Source organism: Temnothorax curvispinosus, unplaced genomic scaffold (assembly GCF_003070985.1).
Source record: "Temnothorax curvispinosus isolate PA1 unplaced genomic scaffold, ASM307098v1 QBEX01008784.1, whole genome shotgun sequence".
Classification (NCBI taxonomy): domain Eukaryota; kingdom Metazoa; phylum Arthropoda; class Insecta; order Hymenoptera; family Formicidae; genus Temnothorax; species Temnothorax curvispinosus.
This window is the reverse complement of record NW_020218564.1, coordinates 554,636-579,644: the sequence shown is the minus strand read 5'-3', so window position 1 is coordinate 579,644 and position 25,009 is coordinate 554,636. Positions and strand designations below refer to the sequence as shown.

Sequence of the window (25,009 nt, the reverse complement as noted above, 5' to 3'; positions counted from 1 at the left end):
TCTCTCTCTCTCCTTCTCTCTCTCTCTCTCTCTCTGTCCACATCTCTTTCTCTCAGCATTTTCTTTCTCTTTCCCTTTCCACGTACGCATGCGTTCACGTCTCTATCTTTTTCTCGCATGCCCGCGTTCTCTTTCTTTCGCCGATACCCCTTTGCCTCCGCGTTTGCCTGCTTAGTCGCGCGCGAACAACGTACACATTTTATTTTATTCCATTTCGCAGCAGATCCCACCACGCGTTTAATATCGTCCGGCCGCCGTTGGATTGGCCGATCCGAAATTGTGGGAATATGTCACTGGACGAGAAAATCCAACGGAGGCCGCCCACTCTCTCTTTCTCTACTTGATGTTCTTTCTGCGTGTACCCTTCTTCGTCGTGAATGCCGTGATTTCCGTCGCAGTATCTTTTCGCGGTTTCGACGAGCGAGAATTGTGCGACAAACCGCAAATTACGAATAATTTGCAAACGTTTTTCGAGAAAAATGATAGTTCGCGTGCCGATAGTGAAATGACGGCGGGGAGAGCAACGATTGATCTTAATGGTGCCTCGGAGAAACATCGGCATCTTTATGTAATACAGAGCTCCATCCATTACCGCATGCAGCGAGCAATATTTCCACGCAATCATGGATTTCCGATTTCATCATAATAATGATTAATTTAAAAATATCCTGTATCACGGGATATTAATCACAGAAACAGTCTTTACAGTAATTAATGAAATCAAAACTTGCTACAAAGCTTTGATTTTTTTCTTTAAGTATTTAGATATACATTTAGGTATATATTGCGCGTTTACGTATTTCGAAGTATTCAGAGTACACAAAGTAAGTTTTCAAAGAAGTATGGGAAAAAATATAGAGAGATTGATAAATCCTGGGTTTCTTTTATCACTGGCGGTCGAAGCAACCCCCCCTCGAGCCCCTCGTGGGAGCCGCGTTGGCACTCATCCCATTTCCTTGATAATTCCCATAATGCTGTGGGCGGATATTCCAATAAAGGGGGAACAGCCCCTGGGTACAAAACACTGAAAGCGACGGACGGTCGCGATTCGTCAGGTTGCGCCACGATTCACGGGTTCGCGAGGATCGAGACAAATAAAGGCTGCAGGGAGAGCCGACGGCACTCGAGAGCCGGCTTACGTATAGCTTCAGATTTGTCACGTGGCATGCAGGAATGCGCGATAATTACTCAAAGATGCGGGCCCACTGTGCTTGGTGCACGCTGGATGCGCGATTTCTCCAGGCTTGTTCTCCACGCGTAGCGGTCGCGATTATTAATTCTCGTTGGGAAATCCGCTTTGAAGGAGAAACGGAAATGGATTTTCTCTTGAGTGGAAACATTTCATAGCAAAGATAATTTTTGCATCGAGGATATACGAGAAGAAACGAAATCGCTGCTGATAAAACTTTCAAGTTTGACTTGAATTTTTTGCAAACGAATGTTCAATTCGTCGCACACATCCGATCGCTTCCGCAGCCGGAATACATGCGGCCAGACTTCTGGCGTACGCGAACGTGAACGCGAACGCATACCAATTATTTCTATCCCGACGCCGTTAAAGGTCAGGCGTCGTCGTGCGTTCGATCGGCAACATTGTCTCTGTTCTAATCATAGATTCGTTCAACGATTAAAGCTGTCGATTACAAATCACCTGGACTAACCAGATCGCGGCGGCGAACGTCGACGACGATTTCGCATCCGCCACTGTCGAGTCTTTTTCCGCTTCGTTGTTTTTTTTTTCACCTTCCTTTTGTTCGCGCAAGCAGGGTCATCGAACGCGGCAGTCTCGATTCGAATCTAATTACGATCCCGATAATTCCGTCAGCAGGAGGAAATAGTAACTCACCGGAAACCTTCGGGTCAGCTGCCTCCACCTTCATCGCCGCCAGGCTCGCTATTGTCGGCGGTACCTAAAAGAAATACATTACGATGTACAATGCACCGGCGTGCCCAGGGCCGTACGCGAACGAAGGGGACGAAGCGAAAGGGAGACCCTGCCGCCCACGCGGTAGACGCGAGATGTTTCCGTAAAATCTATTGTACAAAAGACCGGCTATTCCGCGAACTAATCGCGTTATTGCCTTAGGCTCGCTCGTAATGGCCGTTTAATATCCTTCGTTAACCCTACTGCTACCAAGTAATGAAATTACCTACGGGCATATCTGCCACGGTATTTCAATTTTGAGTAACTAACTTTTATATATCGACGCGCTGCATATTCCATTCTTTCATTTACGAAACGATGTTACATTTATCGAATAATCGAGCAAATACTAAAATTAAAATCAGGAGTCCTAAGAAAAGACACTATCTTGGAGGGAGAGAGATCGGACGAAGACACTTGTCGGAAGCCCCATCGCGGTTCAAATTATTCGAATACTCTACGATTTCTGAAGCCTTAGCTAAGATCTGATCCAACGATGTCGTTGAATTTACGAACCGGTTACTACATCGTCATCCATCTACCGCTGTCGTTCCCTCTTCTTTCATCGGCGTTGAGCTTTCCGTTTGTCTTGAAAATTATTCACGATTTGATTTACTCTTTGAATTAAATAGAGCGAATAAAATAACTTGTTATTAAAACTTGAAGAAATTTTATCTCGGCGCGTAAATTTATTGAAAGTTTCGAATTACTTTTCGTATATAATTACTGCATAAACGTATTCTATTACGCTGTGACGCGTCAATGCATTATCGTTCGACGAGATTCTTCGTACCGATCTGTGAACTTCACTCCTAACAAGATGCAACCTCTCGTGCGCCCGATCGAACGCGCACCGGAACAATCGATTAATTCCATCGAATCTAATAGAACTCGCCTCACGTACGTGACCATTGCGTTCCATCAATTCTGCAATCTCTAATCGAACATTTATATTCCTCGTTCATAATTATCGGCGACCTTCCGTGCCTAATATTACGGATTGCAGCGTATCGCGCATAATAACGTCGAGGGAACGTAGAGAGGATGGTTGGGAAAATCTTTTCGCATGCCCCATCGTGATTCTGAGGAGAGAAGAGTGGAATGAAGAACAAGATACGTTTATAGTCGCGATATACATTCTAAATTAATGTACTTATCGCGGACGAAAAAATTCGCAAGGAGAAAACGCGGACGCGAGGAAACAAATGGAAAATAATGTGCATCACGATGTATATAATGCGGACGTGTGCACCAAGGCACGGAGGGGGAAACGCGAAGAGGGCAAAGAAAGAGAAAAAGATCGGAATGGGACAGGGGTGGGGCGAGAAGAGTGGTGACGAGAAGGAAGAAGAGAATCGAAGAAGAGAGATAGAGAGAAGAGGAGAGTATAGGAGAGGGTAACGATAAGAGAAAGAAAGACGATGATAAAAGGGGAAGAGAAAGACGGGGACACGCCGATGAAGGAAAAGGTGGAGAAGGAGAAGAAGGAGGAAGACGAGGAAGGGTAGAAGTAAGGAGAGAGGCAAAGAGAGGGTATGCGAGAGAGTACAGAGGTATATGAGAAAACAATAGAGCTGATTTGCAAACAATAGAATAACGTTAAGACTCGAGTATTATACGCCGTTGTTACTTCTTGTGCCATAACGCCGGAGAGCATATGCCCATTAATATTCAAAGGCGAAAATAATGTAAACGACACGACAAAAATCGGGGGAATAATTTCAATTCTCCCTGTATGGGATTCCACAGCAGCGATCCCATAGCTGGATCGTCTGCACGCGCGGTTTCGTGTCTCTCCTCTTTGGTATTCTAGCATTTGTACCGCGAAATCACATCGTTGATCATAACTTAATGATAATGCAATAATATTGAATTTTACATCGTCAAAACCTGTTTGCCTTAATTTCAATAACAAATATATTTTTCTGTCTTACGTCTTACGAGAAAAGGAATTTGATAAAATGTCTTCGAATTGAGTGTCAAATGTGCTTATAGAAGAAGTACGTAATGATTTTATTGTAAAATATTTTGCAATTTTTATATTTACCAAGAATACGGAATTTTTTGAGCCAGCGAGTTGTAGAAATAAATAGTTGGATAAATAACAGAAAACTCGAAGGTATTCAACAAGCGAAATCATCACCAGGCGAAGTCTATATCGACTTTTATTACGACGTATCATAACCGATTGTTCGCGCTTACAATTCTAGGAAGCGCTGAATTATTCTAGCACACTTAAACTCACACAGCTCCCGTTAGTAACTTTATGACTCGAGTCGGTTGAGTCACCGCGAGTATTGTTTTTGGATAGCCCGCGATTGTCTGGCTTTTGACGAAATATCTCGCGACGATTCAACACAATTCAACTACTTGAAATCTTCAATACGTTCAATAATTGTCCACATTTGCGTCTTTGTCGAATTCCTCGTAATAATGATCTTTAGAATTTGTGAACGATTGTAAAAATTGCTGTTTCAGATCTTAAATGACACTTTCGCAAGAAGTTGAGGTTCAAGTCCATAACCTCGGCTAAAGTGTAATGAACTTTGGGATGGAATCAGATTAAAATAATTATTAGGTTTCAAAGAAAAGACTTACCCTCGGACTGGAATCCTCGGACTCTTCCCGCCTCACATTTTGAAAGAGTACGCTACCCATCTGAGCCTGCAGATTCTGCTGCAGCATCTGCGCCAGCTGCGGATTCTGCGACAAAATTGCTGGATTTTGTTGCAGTAGTTGCGCCAATGCCGGATTTTGCACCAGTATTTGACTTAACGGTGAATTAGACATGGCATGTACGGGATGTTGCTGCTGTTGTTCCTGCGATTGATGCTGTTGCGATTGATGCTGTTGCTGTTGCTGCTGTTGTTGTTGTTGCTGCTGCTGCTGCAGATTCGGAGAGTTTGCGTTTGATGTCTGACAGGATTGCGACAGATTACCAAGAGACGGAATTGCACGTTGCGGACTTTGCGGGGTATGCGGAGGCGTGGGTGGACTTCCTGGCGCCATCGACGAGGCGTCCTTCTCCTCTTTTACCTTCATTTTTCCTGTGAGAAAAAGGAAAGAAATTTTAACGTTGTCTATCAAAACATATTAAACATAACAAACAATTTTTTTAAATATTCAAAATACAATAAATTATATACATATACAATAAAATAATTTACGAAACGTAAAGTTGGTATATAGATTTAATGGTTTCGCAATCAATGACGAAGCCGTTTTCGATATCAATAATGATAAATGACTTTTTTCTCGAGAAATCCAAGGTGCGTAATATGTATTATTGGAGCTAACTGAGAAGTGGGGAAAAGAGCTATCTGAATATTGACGTATCAACGTTATTGACGTATTTACGATTCTCCGTGAGGCTTAACAAGAGCCGCGGAATATCTCGAGCGATCCATAAAATATTTAACTTTGACTTCTTATCGGAGCCAATTTTAATAAATGCGTTTTCTAAACAAGCCGACTTCTAAGCAAACCGCAAAGCGAATCGAGTAAAAACAATTAAAACTTACGGACATGTGTTATTTATTAAATAACAACTCGCTGCAATAGCAAGTAAAATTTGTGCATATCTATGCTTGATAAAAGGAGACTCGTATAAGTCTTTTAAATTAAATGAACGCGAAAACTTTGCGCTCTAGAAATGCTCAAGTCTCGATAAGAAGCGTTATAAAATGTAAGCTATCGGCCGGAAATGATCCATTCGGACCAATTCACGATTACTAAATTGAATTACCATTTTTAATTATTCTATTTCAATTATTCTATTTTAATATATCTAGAGAGGTTGTTGTTCAGTGAGTGTATTTTTTCAATTAATAAAAACAGAATGAGTTGAATGAAATAAAAGAATATTGATTCGGCACTGCCTCGAATAATTTAAATCCTATATTACATACCTATTTAAAAATTTCCAAATATTCTAGAGTTCTGATCTTCGCCAGCATTCTGGCGAGACTGATACTCGCAATTACTTTCTTTCGTTCTTTCGTAATTTCAAAAAAACTTTACAGAGGGGTAATATGCTTCCGGATTGGTCTAAAGCTATAACAAGTTGGGAAGAGGCGGTGAATCCACGGGGATATGCGGTTGGTCTAGAGCAGTAAAAGAGAGAGACCACGGGGGAAGTTTTTTCTTGAGTTCGAAGTCGTGAAATTGAGACGTCTCAATTCTAAAAGCCGCGTAATCGACTGCTGGCAGGTACATCTGCTCTGAAGTATTCTATATATGGGGAAACGCATATATATATAAAAGTTTGTAATACTACTCGATATCCTATCAAATAGCTTTTGTTTATTAATCAATCTTTTTGATAATTTTTAATAAAATAGATCTTATCATACATATGAAGTATATATCATATTTTTTAACAAGTTTAGTTTATTAAAATTTCTTGAGCCGCGCGCGATAATTATAATAAACTAATAAGTTGCTTTCCACAGAAGTAAAATATTATCAAAAAATATAAGATTCTCTAAAAAATATTTAAAAAATTTTAGTTTTTAAAAAATATATGAACCGTTATAAAAAATGAAGTTCTAATCGCGCAAACAACTCGTCGATGATACAGGTAAAGTTTCAGTGGATTTCTACCCTGCGGATATAATCCGCGGACACCAGGTAGATAGACGCGTTTTATTCGCGCAAGTAAGCTTTGAGAATAGATGAGGAATGAGGAAAACGAGAGAAGAGCACGATAGGAGTAGACTTAGATTCGGGAAAGGGCTTAAAGATCCCTTTATTGAAAAAGAAACTCCGGGACCCCCCTGGAACGCCTTTCCCGAAGGTTAGATCGATGACGTCTACTAAAATTATGAAACCCCTTGGATCTCTTTTTTTCAATTTTATTCTTCCTCGTTTTTCGTGGTTGAATCTTTCTTTTACTCTTTCACGCGCTCTCCACCTTTTTTTTTTCATTAAACGAATGGAGTGTCCTATATCACGATGGATGGTTCGCTTACCATCGACGCGATTTTCGTCAATCGATGAAAAATGACTATCCATCGTAATACGGACTCCCCCGAAGAAACAAAAAATCGATTGTATATTGTGGGAAAATATTTGTCGCGCAATATATATTGGCAACATTTTTAGTTTTCAGATTCGTCGAGGCACGATTTCGATTCCATACCTTTTGAGTATCGTGATTAAATGTAGAATTTTGTGCTTCATATGATTAATAAGGGATTATAATTAATAAAAATGTATAACGCAGGAGGGTCGTCGTAAATAGCGCAAAAAGATTCGACGCTCGTTCCAGTATATTAAATGAATTCTCATCCTTGTGAGGGAGATTTCTGAAGAATCGCATGCATATACGCGGTTCTCTGTATCTCGCTCGCGGCCAAGTCCTTAAATTGACTCGATTTTTAAGGCCCAGTCTGGAGAAGATACCGCACCGCGGGGATTCTATGTTTCTCTTCCTCCGGAGACGTTCTCCCTTTCGTCTTTGCTCCAAATCGTCTCATATAACGGCGAGTCATGCTCCATCGATACACAATCGCAGTAAAAAACATGTTACAGCGAGTCATCTTTCTAAGATTCCTCGTTTATAAAACACCGTGCGAAACATAACGTGTTGCGGTACAGGAATGAAAATAAATCTATTACTCGTGAGAAAATCCAGATATTAAAGTTCGTGAAATAAAAGCAAAAGAAATAGAGAGATAGAGAAAAAGAGAGAGAATCAATTATGTAAAAAAATTTCTTTTATAAGACAAATTCATTTAAAAGCGACAAATCCAAGTTATTTGAATTGTGGAATTGAATGTCACTTTTACAAAACAAGTTCCACTCTTCTGATTTCAGAAGTTCGAATTACCATAATGTAATAAAGTTAAATGTATACTTGTCAAAATCTTCGTTTATAGAGATTGAATAACAAACTGGATGAGATTATTCGTATATATACGCTCGGTGTTCAAATTAGAGACGGTGACTGACATTCGACCCTCTAACCTCGGAAGTCGCGCGAAAGAAAAAAAGAAAGAGGAAAGGGGGGGCAAGACTTCGTCTCGTATCCTCGAGCCCATTTTTACGAGATACTTAAGCCTTTAAACGGGTGTATCGCGCTCAGGTCAAATCGGGAAACGGTAAGAAAAAACGCTCTCAGATTTCAAATTTCGCAGGGAAATCGGTTAACCCCCGAAATCGACTGCGACGACTCCGCCAGGCGAGGGGAATCGCGCGATTTTTCTCAGGGATTAAATCGAGCGTGACCCCCGGAGAGATCTAGCGTTTTTTCTCTTTTCTCTTCTTGTCCCTCTTCGAGGAGTCGCGCAGGTACCCGGCCCGCTACCTGCACGCGTCCATCTCGGAAAGCCCGAAAAAAACGGAAAGAGAAATATCGCAGAAGGGGGAGGGTAAAAATAGCGCGAGAAAAAAAAACGAGAGATTACGCAAGGAACCTCGAGTAGGGAAAGAAATACACGCGCGAAGGGATTCCGCGTGCACCTTTTCCAATTTCGTTTCTATCTCGTCGGCGCCTGCGGACTCTCCGTTCCCTTCCCTTCCCTTCCGCATCCCTTAGCCAGACCGCGAGGGTAAGAAACAGGGGTAAAGGCGAGTTAATAGTCGGTAAAATACCGTTCTCTCCATGACCCGCAGGGGTTAGGCGCGCCTTCGGGGGTTGCACTCTCTTCTTCTTATTTCATCTCTCTCAACCCCGCGCGAACGGGTAGTTCGCTCTTCGGGGGAGAATCGGAAGGGATACAGCAAAAGGTAGCTGCATTTCCAAAGAGGAAAACCGAAACACGAGGATACTCCTTTCTAAGTAATCGTTGTCGCTGGTTTCCTGCGAAAGCTGCTCTTCCGCCATGGCTGTTCTCGAATTTCCGCGTGAGAACATTAAGAACAGATCAAAGAACGACAGCATCTCAAAGTGTATGTAAGAAAACCGCAAAATTCGAATCGTATAGAGAGAAAAAGAGGAGAGAGAGAGAAAGAGAGAAAGAAAAAGAAATATAATGAAATAAATAATAAAATAAATAATAAAATAATAATCGATGAAATATTATTCAATCGCGTGATTTTCAATACGATCCTTCCGCGCGCATGATGTACCGCGTTACGTAAATTCGGTATTCCAAACACGAAAGTGAGATTACCGGCAAGCCAAATGGCTTCGGCTTTCTTGTTTCTCGCCAGAATCGAATTTCGAGCGCTTCGTCGTCGTGTAACGAAACACGGGCGCGTTCAGAGCCTCGCGTTACGCGTGCCTAACTACATACGTGGTTAGGCTCGTCGTCCAAGCCGGAATCGTCAACGGAAGTAAGTTGCCGTTCGCAAGGAACGCCTGTCGGGGATTTCAAATCGAGCAACGGACGATTCATCAAGTGGTCAATGTACCTAATCGGGAAGAATTCTGAGAGAAAGCCGAGTTCGGGTGTATCTCCGTGATAAATCGCCGATTCCCTATCGGCTCATCATAATCGCGAACGATATATACCGCGGTGAATGCACTCATGTCATTAGAGAACTCTCAACTGGAAATGTGATCTCGCGCATTCGTCGAGAATGAAGAAATCGACTGGATATGTAAAAAAGCAAAACGAGATCTAACAAAACTGATGAATCAACTTTTCGGGGAATAGTCGAGGTGATGATTTATAGTGCACAACGGATAGATATTTTCAGATTTATCATGAACTGTCTCGTAACATAAATAAAAATTGATGCACGCCATTCTCCTGATATTTCATCACAACTGCCTCTCTATTTCTGCCTGAGAGCAAGAATCTCAGGTGGGCACAACCGGGTGTAACGTTTCCAAATTTTAATATTTAACGTCTCGAGGCGAGCAGATCGGGGGATCTGCATGGTTCGGTCGCGAGATAAAGAACGCAGGGCCCCGCGGTGTCCATTTTTAACACCTAACAGAAGTCGAGATGCCCAGTCGTGATTAGCCTTCTCCCCAGGGCCAATGGGCCCGGGCATTATCCGGTGAGAAATTGGCGGCCGTTCGTTTCTTTGTTCCAAGCAATTTTTTATTGACTCAAATTCCGGAAAAAAAGGAAGAAAAAGGAGGGAACGGGAGGCGAGGGTGGTTGCACATCGGGTATCGGAAGATGGTTTAGAGTCCCGCGGTGCTACGTGTGGGAGGCAACTAAGTGGATAAACGAGAAAGAAAAGAGTGATGATGGAAAAAGAGATCAGGAGAAAGGAAGAAGGAGAGAAATGTTGAGATAGAAAGGAAAGAGGAATAAGCGCGGGGGCAGGAGTCCACCGGGGGGAGTGAGTGAGGGGTGAGGGGCCTGAGGGAAGAGAGACGCAGGAAGGGGAGGAAGAAAAAAGGGCCAGGGAACAACTGGCCGCGGCCGAACGCCAGAGCTGCGCTCATTTTTTCTCGTGGCCGAACCCGAAAACCCTTTTATGCCCACCCAAGATTAATTATCCTCCATACTCGAAAAATGAAACTGGCCGCGAACAAAGGAACGCCGCGCGCGCTACTCGGCGGTCCTCACGCGCACGGTCAGCCTCCGTCGTCGTTCGATCGCTGTTCGTTCGCGCCTGATTCGACGAAGAGCCCAATGAGATAATTCTCGGGTAATTCTCCATACATGATAAACAGACATGAAGTACTTAGCAAAGAATCACAACCAAAATCTAATAATTAAGGCTTAAATCGACTCGTTACATTGAGAGGTTCGCTAGATGTGAGCCTCTAAAGTTTAAATAATATCAAATGCAACCTACATTTTAAAGATATATATAGAATTTAAAAAAAATAGCTGTAATAATATACATATATATATGAAATATAACTGTACCAATCGATCCGCAAAGGTGCGCTTTGTCACGCACACGATAATCGAACGGTCAGCGGAGAATTATCATGACAATAAAAAGAAAATGACACTCCAGCATATTCCGCAATTTTCTATAATGGAGCGAGCTCGAGACTCGCACATCGACAAGGGAACAAGAGGTTGGGCGAGCTCGAGAGGGGAAGCAGAGAAGAAACGGGGCAGAATCTCGTTAGACTGAAAAAATTCCACGGCACAGATTTGAATATCGCATAATGTCGAATTAATGCCGGAAATTCGACTCGACGGGGCCCCTCCCGACGCGCGGTAATGGGGCCCTCTGAAATTTCGTAGCGACCCCCATAAAGCGATTTCGCGTATGGAAAACGTGTCGAGGCAATGAGCCCTTCTCCCCACCACTGACCGACCGTCTGTGCTGCCAGCGGGGCCTTACGATGTAGAAACCCTAATAATTCCCTGACAGTGGCCTTTAGTCTCGCCGTTTTTGCTCATGCTCTGAGTTTACGATTTTCTCTCTCGTTTGGACGGATGAGATGAGAAGGAAATATCTTCTCTGATTGTCCAACACATATGCAAATCAGTCAGAATTAATCGCTATAGCCTGATGGTATCGTGATGCATCGTTGCTCCGTTGCTTGATTGCGTGCATCTTTATGAAATAACGCATTTTATTTTTACGTTGTACATTCACTTCAATATCCCTTGACGCTAATTTCAAAAACGTTGAGAAGCTAAGATAAATGAGCATAAGGAATAATTCCACTTATGTTACGTGAAAATAATTTCTAATTTTTATTCGCATTCAGAGTTCGGTGAGTTGGTCCCTCTCTGTCTTTTTCTGGAGCAACCGAGGGCCATAGCGGGGAGAGAGGGGAGTACCCCACGCGTTCCTCTTATTTTACCCGAGGTCGGGTCTCATCGCGCGTCCTTTCTTTTTGCTTGACATAATTTAAAATTTATGAGTTCGAGAATCGGTTATACACGGGGCCATTCTCTCCTTTTCATTCTTTCACTCTCTTGTTCTTCATGAATCCCATCTTCTTCACCTTCTCGATCGCGAGACCCCGTTTTCTGACCGACATGATTCCTAAACAGAATTTAAATATTAAAATTAGACAACTATTTTTAACGAGCATGCAATGAGCTTTTTTTCTCATGTTACGCGCATTAGAACATTCCCTGCGAGCGATGTTTTCATAAAGCACGCAGGTTTAAGAATGCTCCGCTGACGTTCTTCACTGTATTACACTGTATTTAAACGAGGAATACTCTTGTTGAGTAAGAATCGCAACGTTCCTCCTTGTCGACATAAAGTAGGACACGTCACATATAATTGGTACTACGTCCGTCATATTTAACCGGGGTGTCTTTAATGGTTTCTCGCTTCCGACCCCTTTCGCAACTTACTCTCTTTCTAATGTATTTAACAGGGGTGGAGGGAATGCACAACCTCGCGGAAAATCTATGGTCTTTGGGACTAACGAAACCAAGAATGGAAAGAAAAGACAAAACGAAAACAAAAGAATGATAGAAAGAGAAAGAAAGAGAGAGGAGAAATAGAAGTTCATTAAGACCGCCGATGCCACGGGCACCGTATTAGGTTGAACAAACTGGTTTTCGCGGGTCTTTTCTCTCGCCTGCATCATCCGGCGCATCAGGCTCAGATAAAAGGCTCCTGAGATTCGGCATGGCCCTTAACCCTTTATTTGGCAATGTCGCCCCGGAGCAACGTGATTTCTCTTTAAGCCCTTCATAAGAGTCGGCAATATTTCGTTCGCTACATTTACGTATTTATCTGACGTCCATCGCGAAGAAAATTTTCTTATATTTTATCATGCTTTATTATTGATTGCGTATTATAGAAAAGAATAAAATAATTATATGATCTATATATCAAAAGAGTTTACCTTAGATTTAAAGAGATTTAGCCAAGTAAAGAGAGTAATTAGATTAAAATATAATATAGAAACATTCGACGATTCGAAGCTATTAAGGAAATAACGCGATGACTATGTTGAACGGGGAGACATTGATTTAAATATAAACGAACCAACTATTCAATCTCGTTCTTCGTCGCAGATCGATTCTAAAGTCGACTTGTAGGCCATTAATTTGGCAATTGATTGCAATAAATACTTGGCAAAGGCACAACAAACTTTTGCACAACTGCCAAAAAAATATCTATCGATGATGAGCGAATCGACTGACAAAAACAAATAAAGAGAAAAAAGAAGAAAAGAGAATTATGTATTTTCGAGAATGCATATCAAAATAAATCTTAAATGCAGGGCAACGCTGATTGCGTTTCTTTCTTGGACTGTACCGGCCATGTGTTTTCGGGTATCCGCACTCCCACGAGATAATCTGCTCTTATTTTCTCGTTTGTCCGTCACAGTCTTTTCACGAGCGGAACTCCTCTCAAGATACTCCGAAATCAAAGCAGTATCCGACGCGAAGGGTGCGAAGGGTTATCGACACCCTCGTGTCCTCGAGCATTCTCGTTACGGTTTTCTCACCAACAAATGCACTTTACCTCCACTTCTTTTATATAGCGTTTACGATTCGTTGCGTGGATAATTAAGATCAATTTGAATTCGTGTTTCATATGTACAGTCAGAAATAATTAATAAGCATTTTTAATTGTCGCAAATAAAATTAATTTGAGAGTTCGTGAAACCAGTTGGAGAAATAATGTGGCCAACACCACGTAGTTGGTCATAAAAAAAAAAGAAGACGACAACGACGACGACGACGACGACGACAACAGCAACGACGAAGGAGATCCTCCTCGGCTAGGAATGCCTCCTGATGGATTGGTCATCCGTGATTAATTTGACAAGCTGACTTTCTGGTTTTCGGAGACTGACAAGGGGCCCACGGGGCCTCAGCGCCCGTGAAGCCTAATGGGCCTTCTCGGCCACGATGCACCTCTGTCTTTTTATCTTTCTCTCTCTCTCTCTCTTTCTTTCTTTCTTTGGCTTTCCCTATCACAGCGCACACATCGACGAAACTGAAGGTGGGAGCGTTTGAAAAATTAATCAAGCCCACGGAGTCTCCATGGAAATGCTAATGGAAAGTCGTCTTTTTCATTCGATTATTGACACCGCGAATGAAAAGAACAAAGAAGTGCCGCGGACAAGGGGGGAAATAGGAATCTTCTCTTCGTCATTCACGAAATAATAATTTCGATATATGAATCAATAATTTCAGAGAGATCTAGAGAAAAAACAAATTGCGCATAACGTTAATAATTTACAGTATCATTTATTGCTGACGCCTCATCATTTGCATATTTGCATATTTTAATGTAATTCTTGTAAATATGTAATAAATTAAATTAAATTTATTATTTTAAAAATTAGAATGCCAAATAAAATATTCTTTGCAATTAATTTGAAAAATATATAAATTTCTTAGCGATAATTAATCATATTCATCACATCATATATGATAAAAATTAGCGCAATTAATATTTCTTTTTCATAAAAATATCTGAATTAAGTAAAGGATATTTAAATATCGCAGACTCGTAAAAGGAAAGCGATTTTCACAAATACGGAGTTTCTCTCATGTTCGGATATAACGGTGGCTAATCTCGGGGATACGCGCGCGCGAAACCGGTACTCATAAAGATAAAATTATCGAGGATACGGTGAGACGACGAAGTGCCTGTGGGATCCCAATCCATTGATTCGACGAGAACTACTTGTCGCCGGCGTTGCGTCGGCGAGGATGGCACAAAGAAAGACGGCCGTAAAACTCGCACCTCGCCGGCACGACGTGAGTAGATGCACAGAGAAATAAAGTAATAAAGCGATCGATGCACTTACACCGTGATATTCCTTGCGCCAGGTCGTGCAATCGAGGAAAGTAACATTTTGAGAAAGACGACACACTATCCTAATGCTGTTAACCGCGAAAATTTATCAAGCAATATTTATGTAGCAATATTGCAATTGTGATAAATAATTTACTAAATACAATATCATACTTACAACACACAAAGCTAAACAAAACATCGTACCATTCTATCATGAAATATTGTTATGAAATATTTTGTGCAATGTTGAGATGTATATTATGTCTCTTTTAATATAAAATTAAAGTAAAATGTAAAATTTAACAGCCTGACTATGTACTGTATACTTTTGTTCACTTTTTTGTTCGGTCATATATCTTGAAATAAAATCACTTAACAATTCTATGTTATTTATGATTGGAAATCTAGATAATTCCTTTATTACAGACCGACGATAAGAGAATGATAATTAAGATACCGTTGAAAAGCGTAATGTCGTACGGTGTTTGTCGTCGGTTTATTCAGAGTGTCTATAAGAAAGAAAGAGGAACGCACTCGAGATAGTTACGCGTTAAACAGTAATGGCACAAGAAGAAGAAGAAGCGAGTTCCGGGTTGACAGTCGTTGGACGAGGACGACAAACGCGGGACCGGGAAACGGCGAGAGATCGACGTAGAGCTGGAATTAAACAAATAATCTTCGGCGAGTCGGGGAATCCGTTAAGGCACGAAAGTACGGCCGGTAAAAGGAACCTATTGAATTCTAAATTTAAACGAATGTCCAAGTGTCAGCGAGCTGACGGGCAAAATAAACAAGATGCCGCAAGGAGTAGAGGAAAAAGAGTAAGGAGAACGCTCGCGGAGAATGAACGAGAACGGGAAAGGATCTCGTAGATGTACAATATCCAAATCTAATCCTTTTCTGTTCGATATCGGTGTCAGTTACGTAAAAGAATATAAAATTGCAAATTTACATTCTCAATTTTACGATCCGAGATGATTTCGCAAAAACGTCCAGCCTTGTGAATAATAACTTCTTATAATCGGCGGTTTAACTTGATTACCGTTCTATGCTTTCCTACTCGTCGATGCCTCCGTGTTAAAGTTCATCGATACGTCAATTTATAATCGCGGAGAAAAATTCTGAATCTTCGCAAATAATCGACTCATGACGCAGACAAGCTCGTTAACGATTCCAATCGCGATGGTGTCGATGGTTATAAAAAAAGAGGTTCGAGAAGTACATAGAATCGTCGCGAACGCAGGCTACTGCAAGGACTGTACCGAGTCCAACGTCAATAGAATTTCACCGTCCCCCTCTTGCCACTGCTCTCTGACTCAGAACTTAATTGGAGAACAAAAAAGCTGAGGAGATCCAATTGACCCGGAAGCGGACATCAACGCGACGCGGACTACGACAATAGTTGTACGAATGGTAGTGGAAAAATGCGAGCCTTTAAGAAAATTGACCATAAATGGAGAAGACGAAAATTCAAGCGGCCGTCGCTCGTTTTCTTATGCAAATGATATCTGCATTCCAGTGCTCTCGCGAAATGTTAATCTAACTTTTATCCTTTAATGTCGCGAAAAAATTTTAGCCGAGGAAAATACCAGTCATGAAATATATCCGAGAAGAACGAGAGTGCGGAAAAAAAAGGAAAAGGAGAAAAGAGAGAAAGACGCGATCGAGCGAGAGACGAGGTATCGACGACGGATATGATGATGATGAAAAACGAGGCACTTTCGAGGATCGATAGAGAAAACGCGCGCGGCTCGTTGCGAAGCCACGCGAAGAGGGAAAGATAAAGAGAGGTGGAGGATGAGAATAGGGCCCCGCGGGGTTTCAGGGGGACTCGTCGCCGTGACAGCACGTGTGTAGCAGAAGCGAACTCGGGGCCCCAGTTCAGTCCATGGCTCGTAAAGCCTTTCATAAAAGCTTTCATAAAACGTTTCACGATCTCGTCGCACCGAGGGAATTCAGCGACGATCAACGTCTCGCAAGATTCGTTGGTCTTTCTCTACACCTTCTTCTTCTACTTTTCGCGACAAGAAATATTCTCGGCCGAGTGCGAGATATGTGTTTCACGTATAATCGTGAATATCTAATAAAATAGAAAATTGTAAGAAACATTATATCTGCGGTGTAAATCATTTAGAAAGTCTAAGAATAAAAATAAAGTTTAAGATGATAACTAACGTAACCTGTTTTCTTAGTTCTAGTACCATTTTCTTTTTCTTACAATTTTTTCGTTTTCCACTTGCATAAATTTCATCGAGAAACATCACAATTCTCGATTCAACGACTGGCCGACCACCTGAGATCCTTAACGCCTCTCGTCAACCAAGAAGGGGGCTCTTTGTCCGCTTTCAAGGAGGAAGCTCCGATTTCGATCTCGCAACGATTCGTCCTCGGGGACCATCGTACCTAACTCATACGTGCCCGAGTGAGGTACGGAGACATAAAAGCTCGTAACCAGGCTGATCCAGACTCCCCCCCGCCGATCCCCTCTCCTTAATACCATCGATTCGCCGTTCCTTTCCTCGCTACCAACGTCTCGAATTAAACCCGGCCAGTAGATACGACAGATTCGTTGAATAGTAGTCGAGTTAGCTGGCTTTTTGAATCTGACGTCTCTTAACGAAGGATTCGCAGCGGTCGTTTCTTTTCCCGACGAAGTATGACAAAAAGGTTCGCTTTTCGAAACGGAAACTTTTCGTCAAAGAGTTTTTTTTTTAAGAGATTTGTAGCATGTACAATAGAGATTTAGAAACAACTGAAGAGTTTCGGGCTCTAGAATTCTTTCTCTTTCTTCTTAGCCAGACACACATGTGTATCCTCTCTCAAGTAGATAATAATCCGCTATAACGTCGATTACTTTTTAAAGCCTCGCTAAATTGGATGGCGATCTATACGTATATAGAGAGAAAGAAATAGTCCTGTCGATCGGTCGAGCCAAGCCGATTTCGAGAACGAAGTGGATTTTCTCGCCCGACGGGTGGCATTCGATGATCATTCTTCCGACTCGGCACTGCGGACGGATATCGTTAAAAAACGTAATCGAGCCGGGGGAATCATGTGCTATCAGTTAATGAATCTGGTCCCGTGCGACGGAACGACGCCTGGAGGCCCCGGAGAGGAGGCCTGTCTCTCGAAAGTCTCCGCGGGCCCTGACAATGGCGAAGCGTCCGACGAATTTCGAAAAGGACAAAAATAAAAAATGATCCTGCGTGCTCGCGCTCACGCTCGCGAGAGAGGAAGCGGACGGAGAAAGAGGAAAGACTTTTTCTCTTTCTCTCTTTCTTTCTATCCGCTTCTTCCAGCGTCTGCTGCGTGCCTGCCCGTTGTCCGTCCGACTGTCCGTCTTCTCTTTTCATCCTTACTGCCTTTTATCCGGGTAGAATGATTAATGGGTTCACGGAGGCACCGCGGTATCTCCCTCTGCACCCTTCATCGGACCCTACCCTTCGATCCTTCCGAAGTATATTCGTCTCTCTTCCACTCGCGCGCATTAGGCGAGTTTTCTACTTTTCTTCGCACCAAATTATCGCTCCCCCGCTCACTCAGCACGGCGATTGTATGACAGTGGTATACACCTTTTCTGTGCCCTCGGTGTATCGCATTAATATCGCGGCGCCAAGAAATGGAGCGATTAACTGGACGGAAAGTATGGCAGAGGATTAATCCAGTTGACTCGTAACAAAAAATCTCGTGTAAAAACGTAGGATATATAGGTCGCGAGCATAACTTTTAACTTGTATGGAGAAAAGAAATAACGCGATCCATATAATCATGTCAGGGGTGTTCTCAGACATTAAATATATTTACGAGATATTATTGTATATTTTTTAATATTTTCAGAAACAAATACGCAGCATATTAGTTTGTCAGATTGTCAAGGCGAGACTCGCGAGACGAATGACGTTCATCTGAGAAGTATCGTCCTTCCCTTTTTTGTCGTTGTCTAACGTGTCATTGCTAAGATGACACGTTACCGCATTAAGTTCTTTTATATGATAAATTACACGAGATTTTTTCTGTATCAATCGCGATGATTACATAATGTCGTAAAATGCTCCGGCTTTTGTTCCTCGTCACCTGCACGTAGGTGGCGATCAGTTGGAAGACGCGGTAGTGAGAACGGATGAAAACTTCACTTCGACCTTTGTTCTTACATATAAGATTGTAACAAATTTTATATTACTTTAATAATATCAGATATCATATCAAGATTATTTGGAAATGTCTACGAGTGTGTTGGATTCATTGAGAATCATATATTCATACATTGTTATAGCTGTCGCAAAAAAAATCCCAGGATCAAGATAGATAAATTAATTTGTAAGTCTATCAGCATTCTGTGTGTAAACATTCCGTCCTTCATTCATATTCCAATCAAGGTTCCGGGATACGCATGTCGAAAATTATTTTCGTAGAGCAAATAATTCGCGTCGAAGGTGCCGAGAGAGGAAAGAGCACGTGAGTTAAACCGACTTGAGAATTCCGGACCGCAGGGAATTCTCGAGAGCGTCAACCCACGCTGGTCGCCGCGCGCAACGGGAAACGATGACGCTGGCTGATCTCGAAGGCATCCATCGATCGCGGGTCGGGCGGTCGACGCTTACGCTTAGCGCACAGTCGGGACCGACCGACTTTATGAGTTATAAGTCGGCCATCTTGCGAGAGCCATCACATATTCACGTGCGCACATATGCGATGCACCGGCAATATGTAAGTGCCACATTCTGTTCTGGTGCACGTACAGTCCCGGCCGAAAGCCGCCGGCTCTCTATACAAGTCCCCATCCTCGCACGAGCACACATATCGCGAGAAGTGCATTCGTTTATCGCGATGCCGCGGCTGACGTAACCGCCACTGCTCGGCAGAGGCCTCTAATTCACGTTGTATCGAACGATGATCGCGGCTACCAGCACGGCGATCAGCAAATCCGACAAATCATCAAGAAATACCTACATACAAGAAACGCCTACGTTTGTCGTAAATATTAATCTATTTCGTTCTTTCCTCGGGGCGAATTCAACGTAATTCGGTCTATCAAAAAACGCGACGACAGCGTTGAAATTTCGTCGATCGATAACTCTTGCGGCAAGTGAGGCACGGAATTGATACTCGGCCAAATTCGATCGCGAATGTCGACCAGTTGCGGCCAACGATTAATCTTACGCCAACCCTGAATTTGATGCCAATCTATGTATTCTGATCCATCTAACAACTTCGTCAAATGGCAATGCGGGCGATTGTAACAATGCCGACAATGGTTTTAATAGGCATTCAAAATCATAACGTTGATTTTAATTTCAAGAATGGCAATGGTACTTGAAATAATTGTTACAAGATAAAAAAAAATTACCGCGTTACCATATGTACCTACCGGTAGGGAATTTTACGGATTATTGATTTATTCGATTGAACATAAATCGCCGAATTTTTTGGAAGATCACTTACCTTGAGCTAGCTGGCCAACGTTCGGGTTGAGGAAAGTGGGCGGCAGTTGCCTGCTGACCGATTTCGCCAATTCACCTCCCGCCAACCCGTAGATCGCTAAAAGTTCTTGCATTGTCGATTCCGCGTACTCTCTCATGATGCCCTCGAAGGGCTTCCGCTCTTCGATCTCGACTTCGCCGTCGACGTCGTTGCCCCGCTCATCTTCGAATTGGGTGTCCTGATCGTCCAAGCGAGACGATTCCGCATCCAGGACGCCGCTCCCACTTCTTTCCGATGAATCGGAGTTTGGACTCCTCGCCTGAATACCGTAGATATTCGGGAACAAATCGAGAACATCTCGTGTTAAGTAAATGAAATAAAAATTAAAGATCAGTAATCAGTTGATCGTAAAACTTACCTCTGTACCGGGGGAGTAAAACTTCTGCGACCTTAGCTGCTCGAGGATAAACTTATGCCTGAGAGAGTCCGCGCTATCGTCGTCGGCTTCGGAGGACGGCGGCCTAGTGGTAACCGAGAGATCCATTGGACTGGCCTCGTTATTGTTTAGTCTTTGCTTCGATCTCTCGTCGGCCGGCAGCAGCATCGTTTTCCTCTCGTACTCGAGGATCTCGCTGGAACTCTCCTCTACGACCTCCGGTTCATCGTCGTCTCTCTCGGATTCGTCGGACACCTCCGCCATCCGGCTGCTTATGGGCTTGAAATTTTTTCGCTTGTTCCGCGGCTTGCTCTGGATGCTGCTGGTGATCTGCAACTGGGCCTGGGCCTCGTACTGGGAGTCGCTGTCCTGATCGGTGGCGCCCCGTCGGGTCGTCGCGTAGTTGTAGACCGAGTCGGAAAGCATCTCCGCTGATGAAAGATGAAATTCACTCGATCGTTGTCTTGTTTGGATAAATCGCTATAATCCTATCGTTCCATTTCTCAACCGACGCTAATGGCATGCGCGCAAGAACGAAGCGAGACCGATCTCAAGCTGTTTTTCGTCTCATTTTTACATCCTCGTCAGTCTCTCAAATAACTTAGGAATGTCGAGTGAGAATAAAGACAATCTGGATGAGCAATGTATCTCGGTATTTACATTGCGAAGGTAGAGGCGACAATAGTCACTAATTCCGCGTAACAAATGCCGCGGCGCGGCGTTTCAAGGCGATGCCGCGTAACGCGTCGCTCGTTTCTCATATCGCAGTTAATAGATATCAACTTTTAGCGTCAATTACAATCCTGCGAACTCGGATGCTAAGCACACGCTTCTTCTCAGAACGTCCGCGATGCGGCGTATGCGCGATAGTTTCATAAAATTAATGCAACGATTCGTGAACCCGTGACGCGGCACTTGGCTGCTTTCACTTATTGTTAGATGTACCGAAACGATCGCTTTGTGATTCACGTAGGACGATTTCTTAGCGCGAATGCGGAGAGAATCGTCGATTGTAATAATATAATGACATAGTAAGAGATTCTCTCTTGTGACTCGAACGTTTTATAAATAAGCATATACATTCGTAAGTTTTGCAATCTAAACTATTATTAAAGTCACTAAAAGTTTGACGCTTTGACAAAATTTTTTAAAACGTCTCGTAGTAAATTTTAAATATTATCATTATATATTTCGCGTAGAACAAATTTCTAACATTTAATAATCAACTCTGACTGAAAGTATCTTACCGGGGCCATACGGGCTGGTTACGGCGGACATCTCGAACCTCACGAACCAGCCGGCTCCTCACCGCATCCTGGAACAAAACGCAAAATACTTAATATTCAATTCGAACTTCGACCGGCCTGATGCGCGGATTTGCTTCCCGCGTGTTCCGCTGAAACGGAACACGTGAGAATGACCTGCGAGGAGTGGTACTGCTTTCTGATGCGCAGGACGCGTAGATATCATACTTTTGAACAAAAGGGAATTACCTCGGTAAGAATCGATTTCGATTCATTGCGAGATAATCTCCGTCTGCGATGCGTGCAGTGATCAACCTAGTTTCGAATGAAGTCCACGGTTTGTTCCTCGATAATACGCTCGCCGATGATGTTTCTGAGTCCGTACTGAGCTCAAGGAAGGAGGGAACGATGTAAGAGAATCGCGAAAACGAGGCGAAAACAAAGGCACGTCACCGTAACAAAAGCTACGGTGATATACGAGCGCTGGTGTTGGTCTCGCGCTGCTAGTTTCGAGCGACCGACCGGCCTGGCGCGATAACGTGCGAGTGCACGACAATTCGTTTCTCGGTTATTGGAATGCAGACCTTTAAGCCCATTACATGCTGTCGTGTCGCACGGCGGCAAACGGTACGCTCGCGCTGAAGGAGAGAGATAAAGAAAGAAAGAGAGAGAGCGAATGCGCGACAGGAGAGGAGACGGCCGACGAAACGAAAAAAAAAATGAGAAATGAGAAAGAAACAATAAAAGAGGACGTGGAGCGCAGGCGGCGCGCGGCGTGATAAGCACATTAACGTCCGACCAATCGAAAGGGTTTATCTCAGAAGGGTTATACTCGCACTAACTGTCATTTCATGGCCTTACGGCTCTCGGGTTTGGCTCTCGCGCAATGAGAAACGGCGGAATGGAATTTCAATCCGTCGGAAAATGACTTCTTACCCGCTTCTACCGGCGTACCCGCCGCCGCTGCCGTTCGTTGCGCGATCGCCTACGTCGCACACGTATGGCCGTTTGCCTTTTTTGGCGTGAGGGTTTGACCCCGGCGCGATGTCGAACCGCATCCTTCAGGAACCCGTCGCGAGATGAGTATTAGCCATTGGATAGCTCGCTCATCGCGCGGTTCGTCTTTTATTAATGTCGCGTTTAATCGTTGTCGCTCACGCGGAAGGAACAGCGTGTCCTGACGACGGAATTTCTTATTTAAACGCGAATCGTTAAAATGCATCCTGCATGCGGATTCTTAACGATATTTAAACTTGGCGATCATACGCGATAAGACACGTCGCGAACTTGCAGCTCCGATGATAATTGCCGATCACGACGGACTAATGAGCCGAGTCGTAAATAATTAACCTTTAAATAGAGAAACCATCCCAGGGCCATCGAATCGCCGCGGATCGGCGACACGCGCCGTAATTCCAACCTGTCGTACCGATCACGGTTGATGTACGAGGGCTTTCTATTGCCTCCTCGATCAAGGCGCAAATTGTGTTGCGCGTTGCTCGCACGACAGACCGCTATTCAGACCGGTAACCAACCGGTCCTCGAAAGATCAACCCGCTACCCCGAGTTTGCTACCGTGTCGACTGACGCTTGTCTGCAATGTCAATGAGAAAATCATCTCGAAAGACATACGTATCCGTTCGCAAAACGGACTTTGAATCTTGATAAATCGTTATCGTTGCACGAATACGTATAACTTCTCAACAGAATCTCCGAATTATAAAAAAGTAGAAAATAATAACACCGTTCTCTATTTCATTCTTTCCTTATTCTGTAATCGTCATTTTAGTTTCAACATCGATAGAACAAAAGTACACACGAATTACCAGCATGCAACAGAATACCATCGCAATGTATTCCTAGCCATTGTTACTTTCCACCTCGCGCCTCGGCATATCGGCTCATCGACGGATCTACAGATTTAAGCAGAAAGATCTGTGCGAATAATCGCAAGTATCGCAAGTAGGGTTGGTCGAAGTCGAGCGCGCCCTCCGATTGGCGCGAACGCGTTAGGCGTAGCCGCGAGAATATACGCGCTGCCGGCCGTCGACGAGCGGGGATGCGCAGCGTGTACGATCGGACGATATGTCCGAGCGCCCGCGAGGAAGGAGCGCGAGCGAGCTCCTTTTTTCGCCAGCTATACAGAAGGGATAATTAACATCTGTTACAGTACCTATAGCGCGCGGGCCGCCCCGTTTTACCCCACCATGTAGCTCACGGGGCGGACCTTGAATACATTATCACCCTCTCTGTACGTGCAAGCTGCACTCACGCACGCACACATGTGCATACGTGCACCGAAATCGTCGAATCGCAGTGTTCGCGATCGACCGTGAACGAAAATTTTTATCACCGCTCTCCTCTCGTCTCTGCATAACATTCTCGTCGGGGAATGTAACGATCTTTCCGTCACGAGTCGCGAATTGAATTCTAATCCGACCCAGCTCAAACGAGAAATCCGTCTTATTCGAGTAAAACCTGTGAAGTATCAATAAATTTTATTTTAAATAAAAACTGGCAGGCGAAAAACAATTTCACCCTCTGAAAGTCCCTTGTTCTCCCGATTCCATTGTTCCCTGCTCGACTTCGCGTACAGCAAGAAGATCGCCTATGGTCTCGATGGATTTTTAAAATTCCTAAATCGTGGCCTAAATACTCGAGATACCAGATCTGAAGTTACCAAAAGTCGACCGAAAGAGACTAAAGACGGTGACGCGCCATTCCAGGAAATCTTCGAATTCTATTCTGTCTTCTTTCCTTAGCGTGATGAGCGCGGTCGTCGGTAAGTAAATTGGAATAAAAAGTGTTGCAAGAATAGTGGCGAGAAGCGCGCTTATTAAACGCCTGTTAAATTACGAACTTGCAAAACAACGTTCGACAAATTGCCTTGTGAACTCCCGGCGATTGGCATAATGCATATTGAGAAGCCGTGTTTCACGTAATTGCAGAAATGCTTGCAAACCGCTTACTAATGAGAACGCGTCACGCATCGGTGATGCTCGTGCATGAATCTAAACCAGCGATCGACTCAAAGAAAAAGAAACTATGGAATGCGGGCACCTCACGATAATTAAGACACTTACAGTCATTACAGTTCCGTAGTGTGTGGATGCGGTTTAGAGAGTTTGTGTCTTTCTTTCAAATTGTGCACATCTGTAGCACATTTGCGTTAGGAAAACAATCGAAATTGTTAAAATATAAAAAATTTTAATGCAATATTAGACATTCTACGCAATTTTAGTTTAATTCTAGTGATTAATTTTGTATATATATTTAGGAAACAAAGGGTTTAAGATCGATCAGTTACGTATCTAAATCTATATGAAGAAGATGCATCGAATGGGATAAGATGAGCTGGGACGGGTTGAGACGGGATAAAATTGTACGAGA

At 43.2% G+C, this 25,009-nt stretch overlaps 1 protein-coding gene across 3 annotated transcripts in view; it reads right to left on the bottom strand.

Annotated features, from left to right (window-relative positions):
• The window catches only part of LOC112458236 (zinc finger protein castor homolog 1-like), a 73,225-nt gene that overhangs the window by 22,405 nt on the left and 25,811 nt on the right, over positions 1–25,009 (bottom strand). For all 3 annotated transcript variants that reach the window (XM_025021743.1, XM_025021744.1, XM_025021745.1), the window contains exons 2-6: positions 21,623–21,690; positions 20,358–20,806; positions 19,961–20,258; positions 4,523–4,971; positions 1,847–1,910 (exon numbers count right to left, since the gene is read on the bottom strand). In XM_025021743.1, coding sequence (XP_024877511.1) covers positions 1,847–1,910; positions 4,523–4,971; positions 19,961–20,258; positions 20,358–20,806; positions 21,623–21,653 — 1,291 coding nt within the window. In that variant the 5' untranslated portion in view covers positions 21,654–21,690. The remainder of the gene's footprint in view (positions 1–1,846; positions 1,911–4,522; positions 4,972–19,960; positions 20,259–20,357; positions 20,807–21,622; positions 21,691–25,009) is intronic.